At 55.9% G+C, this 12,242-nt stretch overlaps 1 protein-coding gene across 11 annotated transcripts in view; it reads right to left on the reverse strand.

The window, feature by feature from the left end:
- The window catches only part of ERI3 (ERI1 exoribonuclease family member 3), a 126,080-nt gene that overhangs the window by 15,352 nt on the left and 98,486 nt on the right, over positions 1-12,242 (reverse strand). For 10 of the 11 annotated variants that reach the window (XM_082687325.1, XM_082687330.1, XM_082687322.1 and 7 more), the window contains one exon: positions 9,696-9,795. The exons of the other annotated variant lie outside the window; for it this stretch is intronic. In XM_082687325.1, the coding sequence (XP_082543451.1) occupies positions 9,696-9,795 (100 nt within the window). The remainder of the gene's footprint in view (positions 1-9,695; positions 9,796-12,242) is intronic. 11 annotated transcript variants of the gene reach the window in all.

Genomic DNA, 12,242 nt, shown 5'->3' on the forward strand with positions numbered 1-12,242 from the left:
CTGGGAGGTTGGAGTCACCATCAACCCCATTTTAAAGAGGAAGAGACAGAGGCCCAGAGTGGTGAATGACATATCCAGGACCACACAACCTGGAAGTGGTGAGTCTTGACTAGAACAAGGACATCCTGTTTCTAGGATCTAGGCCCCAGTACATCCATAGGTCTGCCCCTCTGTGGTCATTTCCCCAGGGATCCCTTGGTGGCACCAGGGACCCTAGTTCTCAAGAATGATCCCCAAATGGCCCCACCTCATTTTTGAACCAAATGTAGCTCTGCCAGGGCAGAGGTTTCACTGTGCACATGGTCAGGGTTTGTAATTCTATTCAAAGTGGCCACTTTGAAAATCCATATGTCTCCAGGCTCCCTGTACATCATGGTGTCAAGTCCTGGAGCAGAGGCATCCATCAGCACCTCCCGACGCCATGGTCTGTGTGCCCACGCGCCTCTTCCCACCCTGTGCCTGTCCTTGGCTCCCGGCTGCTCGGGCAGAACTAGCCGGCCCTGGGCAAAGGCTCACGCTGGCTGGCCTGCTGGGCCCCACAGTACCCTTGCCTGCAGACCAGTCGGGCTGCCGGGCCCCACCCCTGCCCCAAATGCTGCCTCCACCCTGCCTGCTTCTCCAATCTCTTGGAGCTAGGCAGCCAGCACGGAGGCAGCCTCGATAACTTGCTAACGTGCTGCCCATGCTGTTCTTAAAAATTTATGACTGTGCAACATGAAAAATCCGGCTGAGGAGCCGTCATTAGCGGCACTGCCTCCCTCCCCCACCAGAGCCGCCCTCGTAAATTGAGATTTATGGCTGCAGCAGGCGGGGCGGGGGCGTGTGCAGGCGGTGAGGATGTTGTGGGGGAGACAGGGAGACCGATGAGCCGGCGGTGGGGCCGGGGGCTCCCCCCTGCGGCAGCTCCAGCTTTTCACAGTCTGCGGTGAGACCCGCGGAGGGCAAGGTCTTGGCTGGGGTGCAAGCCTGGCACAAGTGCTGGATTCCGCCTAGCCGCAGGACTGGACAAGGAGGGGCCTATCCCCTGCCAACACTGCCTCCTTCAGGTGGAGGACCAGATCCTGAGGTCCAGGTGCGGGGCAAAGGCCTCTCAGGAGGTTGACCTGAGGAGGAAGAAAATTGGACCGAGGGAGGCAGCATCGTGCTTGCTGGAGTCACAAGGCCTGGGCCCCAGAGCCAGCTTCTCCAACCAGAAGCACATAGGTTGGCTGTGACTGTGGTAACCCCACAGAGAACTGGAGAGCAGACAGGGAGTGGGGAAGGAGGGTGCCAGCCTCTTCCCTGCTCCTCTTTTCTCTTGTAAGGAGGGCTGGAGGAGAGCACCTTGGTGTGGGGTGGGGGTTGGGGAGGGCAAGCCCTAGACCCAGGCTGGGGCTGAAGAGGAGGTAATCCTGCAAGCCATTCCCCACTGAAACCCCCTCAACACTCCCCCCAGACCCCTCCTATTACCTCCCTGCTGCCTCCTCCCCTGCTCACTTAGCCCTGTCAGCCAGGCCATTATGAAATTGGGGTTTCATTTACAGACTAATTAAACATTACAGCTTGTTCACAATTACAACGCGGGGATGAGGGAGTAACTAATTACGGAAGAAATGAGCTAACATTTATCTCTGCTCCCACCCTCCCTCTCCCCACTGCCCCCCCAATCTGGCTTCCTCCCACTCTCTGGTCAGTACCTGCTCTCTAGGTTTATTTCCTAGGATGGGGACTGGAAGGGCCCAGCTCCCACCCACCCCAGACACAGGATCTGACTATTGTTCCCAGACACTCGGGGCGGGGGGGGGCTCAGCTCCAAGGACTCTGCTGCACGAGACAGGGGTTTTGTGCAAGACCTTGGGTGTGATGAAAGTGAGGGTCCCTGTGATGGTATGTGTGACTATGACATGGGTAGAGGGTCGGAGAGACACTCTACTTCGGTGTGTGAGTGTGACAGTACAGTGGGGCTGTGTGGCTCTATGTTGCTCTACCTTGCAGAGCAGGGTTTTGGTATGACTGCTGCAGACAACTATTTGTGTGATGGGGCATGCGTGTGAATGAACCACACCCTCACCCTCAAACCCCAGACAGAACAGACAAGAACTAGGTGGTTGCAGGAGGTGATGGTCAAAGCAGCCCTAGGCCCAAATCTCCACTGGGCAGCCCTATTCATTCCTGCCTCAGAAGCAAGAAAGGGAACAAGGTTACCCTGTGCTGGGAGCTCAGCTCATCCCTGCCCTCAGGTTGGTCTTGGCCTCTGGCCAGATGCCCCCTGGGGCCCAAGAAGCCTCCTGGGGGCCTGGGGTGCCCCCTGTGGGCAGGAGTCCTGGGGTCTGGCTGGCCTGCCGCAGAGTTTAATAATAGTAACAGTGAGAGTAAGCGTTTCCATCCTTCCTGCCTTTGGGCAGAAGAAGAAAGAAAAGAGGAGGGAGAGGAGGGAGTGGAGGGAGCGGGCTGAAGGGAGGCTTTGAGGCCTCAGAACTCACATCAAACGGCCGGATCTGGGCCTAATTGTCTGACCCCTGCCCCTGCCTTCAATCAGCTCTGCGGCTCCCCGCCCGCCCCTCGCCTAACTAGCAGCCATGTTCTCCTCATTAGGACAAGCTCCCCTTGCACACGTGTCCCCGGACATGTCCCCAGCACTCTCGGCTTCCAACCCTGCCTGGTGGGAGGGTACAGTGGGGACCCAGTTTTGGAGGGGCCCCTGGGACAGCTCTACCCTCCGCCACCACAGCTGCCTGGACCGAGATGTTCAGCCCCTCTTCTTGAGCTGCAGGGGCCTCGATGCCACATGCGGTGACATATCCTGGAACTGGCTCAGCCGCTGGGTGCGTTCTGTCCTCTGTGCGTCCTTCTTGCTACAGCCCGACTGTCTCAGACACACTGCTCCTGAGGGCGGCATGTGTTTGAATCCTGTCCCTTTTGGTCTGGTTCAGCCCGGCAGGGGTTCTGGTCTGGGTCAGGGTCTGTGTTCAGAGGCTGGGAGCGGAAGGAACGTGTCTGCCCACTCTACAAGGGTGGCTCCCTTCCACAGGCCCAGGCATGCTGATGTGTGGAGTGTCTGGGTCTGCTGCCACAGCAGGGAAGCCACTGAACTTGGTGGTTTCGAGCTCTGGCCTTAGATACATGCTTAAATTCTGGCTCTCCCACATCCCTGCTCTGCTGCCTGGGGTGAACGGGAACCTTCCTGAGCTCCAGTGTGCTCACATATGCTAGCGCGGACAGCTCTTAGCTCACAGGATTTGGGAATAAGATGACAGCTGGGAACTCCTCTGTACTACATCAGGTGCTCAGTAAATGTGGCGTACTGGTGTTGGAAGGCGATTTAGATCAAGTTGCCCCATCTACAGGCCAAAGCCCCACTGTGCCCAGGTGGGGTCTGGGCCCTGGTCACAAGGTGTCAAGGAGGAACTGTGGGCAAGGGGCTAATACCAGGGGCAGAAGCACCCGATGCTGGATGCTTGGGGGCAGGGATGTCACACAGAGGCTTCAGGTGGCAAGGTCAGGGCCCAGTTTAAGGACTGTTGGGGGACAATAGGTCAGCTAAGTGGGTCTGGGGCTGGTCCATGAAGCGTGGCCCCACCCAGGAGTATTGAGAGCCTGGGAGGAGGCATGCCATGAACACCACCAGAATGAAGGCGGTCTGGCTACACATGGCGCTCATTTCCAGGGTACCAGACCTGGATGCAATCAGGGGAGGGGCTGGCCTGGTCTGGGCCCTGACATTGTCTCTCACCTTAAACCAGTGGTAATGACTTGCAAATATTGATGAAAACGCAAACTAGAGAGATTGTGTTTTTCGGGGAGTGAAGGTGGGGAGCGGGGATAAGGAGGAAAATAAACTGAAATGAAGTCCAGTTATCTCCCATCTGTGGCTGCTCCTAATCCCCCAGCCCAAAGGAATCCAATGCAGCCCCTTATCTGCCCTGTCAATCACTCCATCACCGCCCAGTGCTCAGTGGGCACCACACACCCTCACACACACTCAAACACATGCTCACACATGCACATACACGCACACACTCACTCCACCGACTCTTGCTCCAACACTCCCGCCCACCCCCAGCCCATTACTCCTCTGAGTAGGAGCCGCCAGCACGCAGGTCCTGCCAGATGGATGCAATTTGCATAATATCAGCAGCGGAGGCTGCAAGATCACTGGGGGTCAGGGCGCTGACATCCCCGCACAGTCTATCTGCAAGTGCTAATTTGGCCGGCATTGATCTGTCTTTCTGATTTCTTTGTCATTTACGTGTGCGACGGTTTGACAGGAGATACAGAGAGAGACAAGGGGAGGCCAGGCCGGGCCTGGGGCTAGGAAGGTAGGGAAACAAAGATTATACTTCCCAGTGCATCACACACACACAACACATACACACAAATATACCAGAACCTTCCCCCATCCATCCGGCAGTCTACTTGTCCATCTGTCCAGCCATTTTTCCACCTGCGGTTGCTACTGAAGACCAGAGCCTGGTGTCTGGCAAGGACCCATTCCTCAGACTCCCCGGGGCTCTGAGGGCACCAGCTCAGGAAGGAAGGAGTACCCCTCCAGGGGGACACTGCCTCCAGGCAGGCCAGTGGAGCCCATCGATGCCTAGAGAGCTATCTCTTCCCATAGCCACCCATCCCTCAGCTGCTCATTTTCTCTGGGCCACACCAGAAACAAGCAGATGAAGTGGGGGTTGAGGGTGGAGCCAAGGAAGCACATACTCAAGCTCTCTCTGCCCCCTCCTAAACCCAACCTGAAGACGGCCAAAGAAGAGGGACTCGGGGGTGGCCTGAGCAGCACCTTTCTGCCTCTCTGGGATAGCCAGGGAGAGGGCTATTAGGTCTGCAGGGGCCTTATATCAATACTCACCACCCTCAGGTCTTCCAAAGCCCAGACTGGTTTTTAGCTGATTCTGAAGGCCCTTACCTCAGCCAGAAAGCCTTAGATCAGACCAGATCTAAATGCTACCCGCTCAACCCTCGGCCACTGTCCCCACATTCTTCCGTGCCTTGGGAGAAGGGTGCCCCATAGGGACGGGGCACTGCCTGGATAGATGTCAATGGTAAGGGGGAGGGGAAGATAAGACCGCAACTCTGGAAAGAAAGAACCCACTGCAGAGAAGTGGACATGGTCACTCTGTCAAGAGAGGAAGAGGGGCCTCAGCCTTCCAAGGGTGAAAACCCCCTCCCTGACAGCCACAGTGGCTCTGTCTTGGCCCCACCTCCTTTCCCTTGCCGATGGCAGCAGAGCAGGGTGATCAGAAGGAACTCCCTGCTGGGCAAGAGGGGGGCTGGCGTTTGGTGTGTGCTAATCCCGGGCCTGAGGTCTTCAGAGGGACCAGGGGAACTTCAAGGAGGGGAAAGCAAAGCTGTACTGTAGACGAGCTCATTAGCCAGCACCCCCACACCCCCACGAGGAGGAGGGCGGGCGGCCCAGGGAGCGTGGCGGCAGAGGCGGCAGAGAAAAGGCTGTCACTGTCCTTTCTTCCTTTTGGTACAAGCATCTCCCTGAGCCGACGATTCTCCTGCAGTGACACCTCTCACGGGAGCTAATGAGATCCGTGTCACACAGCTAATGCGCTCTGACTGGACTCTTGATAGACACCCTACTCCTTCAGGGGAGACCACAGGCCAGTACTGCCCCCCTGGGGCCAGGTTCCCACCTTGCCTCCTGCCAGCCCAGCTCTTTTTGCCAAACCACGCTGGGCAACGACCTCCTCAGAGTGTACTTGGTGTCTGGCTGTTCCTCCTTACCATGAGCCTCAGAGGGACCCTCCTCGGGCCCTGAGCAGAGGAGCTAAGGAACAGGGCAGGACCACCCAGTCGGCATCAGGACGTTTCCAGTTACTCTCCTAGTCAGCTGAAATCAGTAGTCTGTGGGGCCTCCATGTCCCAAAAACAGGTGAGATTTTACTGACGTTTCCTGTGCAGATTTTTGGGACCTGCTGTTAGAGATATCAAGTATGGAGGGCCTGAACATCACCTCTGACAAACTGTGAGTGCGGTCCAAGGATGTATTTTGTACATACACACTGGGAAGTCCAGACAAGATTCCCAGAAGAGGTGGCCCCTGGAAAACGGGCAGGATTTTCCTGGTCAATGAGGTGGAGAGCAAACAAATCAGAGTAAGAACTGTCAGAGCCAGAAAGAGGTCAGAAGCCAAGAGTTGCTGGGCTCTGGCTCTGAGGGCAACTGTAGCAGGCGTGAAAGGGTGGCAATGCCTCCTTTCCTTTCTTCCTTGACAAGGCTTTGTCCCTTGTCAAGGCCTGTCTGTTCACACTGATTGAGGAAAATGAGGGAAGTGAGCTTGTATTCTTCCTCATGTCTCTGTTGGTAGCACAAAGCCCAACACCAAAAAGGTGCCTCCTAGTTCAGCACAGCAGTAAGAACACAGAACCTGCACTCAGACGGACCTGGGTTTGAGCCCTGCTCTTCAATTCAACCAGCTGTGACCTCAACTTCCTAGTCTATAAAACGGGAATGCTAATGCCTGCCTTCCATAAAACTGATGTGAAAATTACATTAGTTAATAAAGAGCACCCCCAAATACTTGCTGACCCTTTGCAGAAACACGAGAAGCACTGCACAGTGCTCCGAAGCCACCTGCGCAGGCCGCCCTGCCCTGAAGCCTTTGGTCCACAGCAAGGGTGCAGACGGAGTCCGCGGACTGCCAGGCGTCAGCAGTCCCCCACATGTGGTCCCTCTTCACCCACACCCCGCTCTACACCATGCTGTTCATGGGGCTCGCAAGGCCAAATCCACCAACTGAGAAGGACATGTCTCTCTCCTGACTCAGAGGCCATGCTGACAGCCCCTGACAACCCTGTCTGCCTGGAGCTCCACCACCTCTCTTGAGACATATAACAGGTGCAAGGTAAACATTCACTGATGGGTCTTCTGCCTCCATTCCCACGGCTCCTGCTGGCTCTGAATTAACCATCGCCTCCATGAACCTTATAAAACCACCCCCTCTGCAGTTTCTTCTTGCTAGTCCTCCCCGTGAAACCTCTCAGACTGCTCGAATTGCAGCCCAACTATGACCAGGGCACTGCTCTGCCAGGATGCCCCCCGGCTCCCCTGAAAACAGTTCAGCCATGCACATTCATCCCAGCGCGCCCTCTCCCCTTCTATAGCCTACCGTCCAGCCCTGGGCCGGCCGCCCAAACCTCTAGCACACCTGCCCCTTGCTCTCTCAGCACCACGAAACCAGGCGCTCAGCCCACCCAGGTAGGCCCACAAACTGCCCCTGCCACCCATACCTTAGAAAAAGGCTCAAGTAGGTCCTAGGATCATCAGTGATTTGCACACAGAGAAACTGTCTACCCACCCCCACATTGCATCATGGGAGAGCCAAGCGGATCCCAGAGATGGCTAAGCTGTGGGATCTGTGGAACCCTTGGTCCCCATCACCAATGCCGCCCCCCCCCATATGCATACCACTCCCCCCTTCAGGCTGGCAGCTCCTCACGCAGTTAATTAGCACTATGTCACTGAAGACCAGCCTGAGTGGCCAGTGACAGGAGCTGACCCTTGACCCCAGGGCTGGGAAACAGTCCACATCAAACTCTTACAGCGCGACCCTTTTAGCACGCACAGTAACTCGGGGCACCGCCAGCTGAAGCTCATTAAAGCTGTCTCTTTGGCGCGAGGGCCATTAACCTCACTGCTCAAAACCAAGGCCTCCCCTCCCCGCCTCTCCCAGCCCAATTAATGCCCTGCATCCTCCCTCCCCTCCAAACACCCTCACCCACACCTCGGAGCCAGCTGGGAGCTGGCAGGGCAGCCCTCTGTGCTCAAGAGATACAAAGACCCAGTGCAAGGAACCCCACAGGCCCTGGGGAGGCCACGGTGCTGGCAGGGCAACAGGGGGGGCGGGGAGTTGCTTGAGCACCTACTGTGTGCCGGGCCAGGCACAGCACAGCCCTTTAGACAGGCAGCTTCACAGAACCTCCCCAACAGCCCTGAGAGGCACTGGCACTGTCCCTTGTCTGAGGTCACAGGGCTCTGGGTGGCAGAGCCAGAACTACTTGTAGTTCTACTTGTAACTTGTAACCGTGGGCTGCCCCCTGTGGCCCAGCCAGATGGAAAAACCTTCTTCCCTAGAGATGGAACACCTCAGGAGTCCTAACAGAGAGGGAGGAGGAAGCTCTTCCTCTTACAAACACACCCTGGGGCACCTCCGCAGACACAGGGCCGACCCAGCCCCATGATCCCTATAGCAGCGAGACTCAGCTACTGGCAGTGCGTGCTGACTCCTGATCATCCTGCAAGGGTCTCCTGACTCAGAAGTCTTTCTTCTCTAGGAAACTCCCTGCTGAGCTCCCATACATATGACCTTGCTAGGTTTGGGGTCTCCTCCAGGTTGTATGAGATAACTCCTATGGAAGGGAATAGTAGCTGCTGTGGGGTACCCCTAATTCCTTAGAGCTGTTGACTGATTCCTCTTTCCCCCCACCCTGGACCCCAGAGGGGCCTTGGGGTATTCCAACAAGAATGATACATGGCATCCCTGAAATCAGTGAGATGTACATAAATTAGCAGAAGTCACTTTGGTCCCTGAAGACAGGGGAATCCTCCCTTGGGACAGGGAGGGCTCCTATTACAGCCCTTAGTATCCAGTTCAGTCTCCATCTCATCCTAGGATATGACCTCCTTGAGGACAAGCGTCTCCACTCAGCATGCCCAGCACCCACTAGGTACCAGTGATCTCCGTGCAAAGGATGAAGGGCTAGTTTGTGACAGGTGACTAGGTCCTTTTGGTGTATCTTGCTGGTGCCTCTGTCACCATAGCTCCCTACAGGTACATAGGTTATGAATATACCACCTCCCCGGAGTACCACCCCCACCCCCTGCTCCTCCCCACAGGAACAAAAGCCTGTGCTTGTCAAGTACCCCGCCTGAAAGCATTTGCATGACGTGTGCTCACACACAGAAAATCAGATACACAGAAATGAACAGACACACTTTCGGGTGGAGACACATACAGGTTGATGGTCGCTTCCATATACAGACCAATGCCCTCAGGAAAATCAACCCAGATATATCATTACACTCACTTGCACCCCCGCCCAATACTGATATATCCGAAGTTAGCAGAGCCTCCAATGCCTAGAACCACAGCCACTCCAGCCCCCTCCAAGCAGGGATCCCTCTGAGGATGCACCCCCACCTGGTACCCCAAGTGGCCCCTCCCAACCCAGGCACCGCTCAATGGAGGCTGCTGCTCCTGCGGGGGAGTCAATACCCTGTGGATGGAGCCATCGGTCAGAAGGACCCCGACTAATTAAAAGCTGGTGAGGTTTAAATAATTCATCTCCTTAACTCCCATTGATCGCCCAGTTTAGTAGCCACAGACTTGAAACAATATTAAACAGCCTCCTCTAGCTCCACGGGGGTGGGGAAGCTGACATGTGCCCACCCCTCTAAGGACATCACCCACCAGAGATGCAGGCAGGTTTGGGGGCATCTTTCCCTGAATCCAAGGCCACCTGTAACCCACCCAAAGCCCAGACCCCAATCTCCTCCTAAACAGTGTTTTGAGAGATCTTTTCCAGTGGTCTGGTTCCATTTTCTGGTACACCACCCTCCTTCCCCACTCCCCCCAGCTACGGAAAGCACCCCATTAGAGCACACGATGAGCCACAGAACCCCTCTGTGTGCCAGGGGACTGGGGCATGCGGGCAGGGGGCTGACTGAGCTGCCAGGGGGGTATATGTGGAGGGACTGACCAATGCCGCTGTGGGGCCGGCCTATGTGTTGAAGGCTGAGGCCCTTGTTCATGTCTAGAAGTCCATTCTTGGGCCAGCAGCCCATGGCGAAGCTGTAAGCCTGGAAGACAGGAGGCAAGAATGGTTAACAGAGGCCCTGACCCCCAGGACTCACCACCTCCACCCTCCAGCCAAATCTTCCCCCTAAGGGCTTACTCTCATTATGTCATTTCACGAGAGTCTCTACACTAGGTCCCCTTTCCACCAGGGCCCCCACCAGAAAATCCCTTCCTCTTTCAGGGGTCCTTTTGTCCTAGGCATCTCCCCATCAGACACCTCCAGCCCCCAACGGATACCCCCTTGCCAGGCTCCTCTAGAGAGCTCCCATTTACTAAGACCCTCCTCAGGACCATCATGTCATCAGGGCACCCCCTTCACCAGGCAGCCCTGTTAGATAACCCTCCTAGGGTACCCAGCACTGTGCTGGGCCCCTCTCCACAGTACTGCTGGTCACAAAGCCTGGTGTCAGGAAGTACTTGGAGACCAACATATGCAAACTGCACTTTGTATAGGAAAACTGAAGCAGGAGGGGGCTGACCACCTGCCCTTGGTCTGTTTGCTTTAGACTGAGAGGCAGGCCAGGCTGTAGAAGGCTGAATGCCATGCATGGACTCAACAGAGGAGGGCTAAGGTCACCTGGTCGACTCAAGCAGCTGTGAGGGGAACACATGAAGAGAGAGAGAGTGTGTGTGTGTGTGTGTGTGTGTTTGTGTGTGTGCGTGCACACCAGAATGTGTGTGTGGTAGGGGGAACAGATCTCTGCTGAAGGTCAAGTGCTCACTTATGCATATTCAAAGCGGCCACCCATCGATCTGTACTTAATTGTTTTCCTGGGGTTGGGGAAGGAAGTGCTGGGGGCATCGATCTGCTCAGGCCCCTAGCACTTCATTGCCCCCCCACCATCCCCTCTCGCGCCACCTGGCTGCCACCAACCTCCATGGTGTGGGGGCGGTACATGGCAGGACGAGGGATGGCACTTTTCTTTCACAATCCCTTACAGGCACAACAGACTTGACATCACAGATGAGGAAACTGAGGCCCAGAAAGAAGAGAATTGCAAGGGTCAGAATGTTATTAAGTGGCCTAGTGTGAACTGAATTCCTGCTCCACCTGCTAGCGACGTCCTGGGCTTCTACCAGGGGGCTAGTGTAGCTGGCTGGCCTTCAGACATTACCCATCCCCTCACCTTTTAAGTCCTGGAACCCCAGGCTACCCTGCTCCCAGTGGCAGGAAGCATATGGGATATGGTCAACAGGAGTGTGGCCTGGGGGAGTTCCCAGAAGCTCAGTGCAGAGACCATGAGGCGAACTAAGGGGACTGCGGCCACATTCAGACAGGCACTGCGGTGTCCCCACCCACGCCCCGGCCTGGAGGTCCCCATCCCACTAGAGACTCCTTCACAGCAAGGAGGGCCTAACACGGGGTCAAAAACCAAAGACAGGAGGCTGGACACAGAGTCCGTGCTGAGGCCAAGGGGCTGGTACCCCTCCTTCCCAGCTGCAGGAACCAAGCTCTGGTTCTGAGAGTCCTTCAACCTGAGCGCCATCTGGAGCCGCTTTCCTTGACCACAGAGGTACCAGCCACAATTCAACGTCCCAGCCAACCCTTCCCCACTTTTCCAGGCAACAGCTGGACCCCCAAATCAGGGGCTGAATGTGAGGCTCAAGGGCAGGGGAGAGAACACTGGCTTGTGGCCATGACAGAGCTGGGGGAAGGCAGGCAGCGAGGGAAGTAGCTGGTGGGTGGTGCACAGTTGGATGAGCTGCTGAGCCTGGTCAGGGCCATGGCTGGAGCGCAGTGGGCCAGAGAGCAGTGGCGGGCCGGCTTTCAAGTACTTTAAAATCACTTACAAAGGCCGGATTAAACGATCAGAAATTCCATTTAATAGGACAAATAAAGAAATAACAATCTACCCTATCAGCCTGGAGAAGGCGAGCTGGATGGGTTTTTTTTCCCCCTCTAAAAAGGAAAAAGGGAAGGAAGGGGGAAAAAAGAAGGATAATGTGTGTTTACTCAAGCAAAGAAAAAAATATTTAAGTGATGTCGGGGAGAAGATTGCAGTAACTAGTGAAGAATAACATCGTCTACTTTGCTGTCAAATCACACCCGAATTTCAGTAATAGATTCTCGGCTGACACTCAATTCAATTCGAAGGTGATCCTGCTTTATCCCAGCCCATCAAATATTAAACACTTGCATTAGCAGGTGCTGCCGCTTCCCGGCTTAAAGCGGCGGGCGGGCAGCGGGCTGGGGAGGCCCCTCTGCTCTGTTCGCGGCTTGGGGACAGGGCAGCTCCGTTATCTTCCCGTCACCCCGGGTCTTATCGCAGCTCAGCGGGAAGACCACTTCAGATAACGCTTGCCCCGACGCGTCACCGTGATTAGATTATTATAATAATTATGACTCCCCAAGATCTCCCCTAGACTGGGACATGTGGAAGGGGGGTGGCGGACCGGGTTGAGCCTGGCTGGACGAGGGCAAGCCGAAAACCCAGGCAGGGAAGCAGAG

This window comes from Mustela nivalis (assembly GCF_964662115.1).
Source record: "Mustela nivalis genome assembly, chromosome: 10".
Taxonomy (NCBI): Eukaryota; Metazoa; Chordata; class Mammalia; order Carnivora; family Mustelidae; genus Mustela; species Mustela nivalis.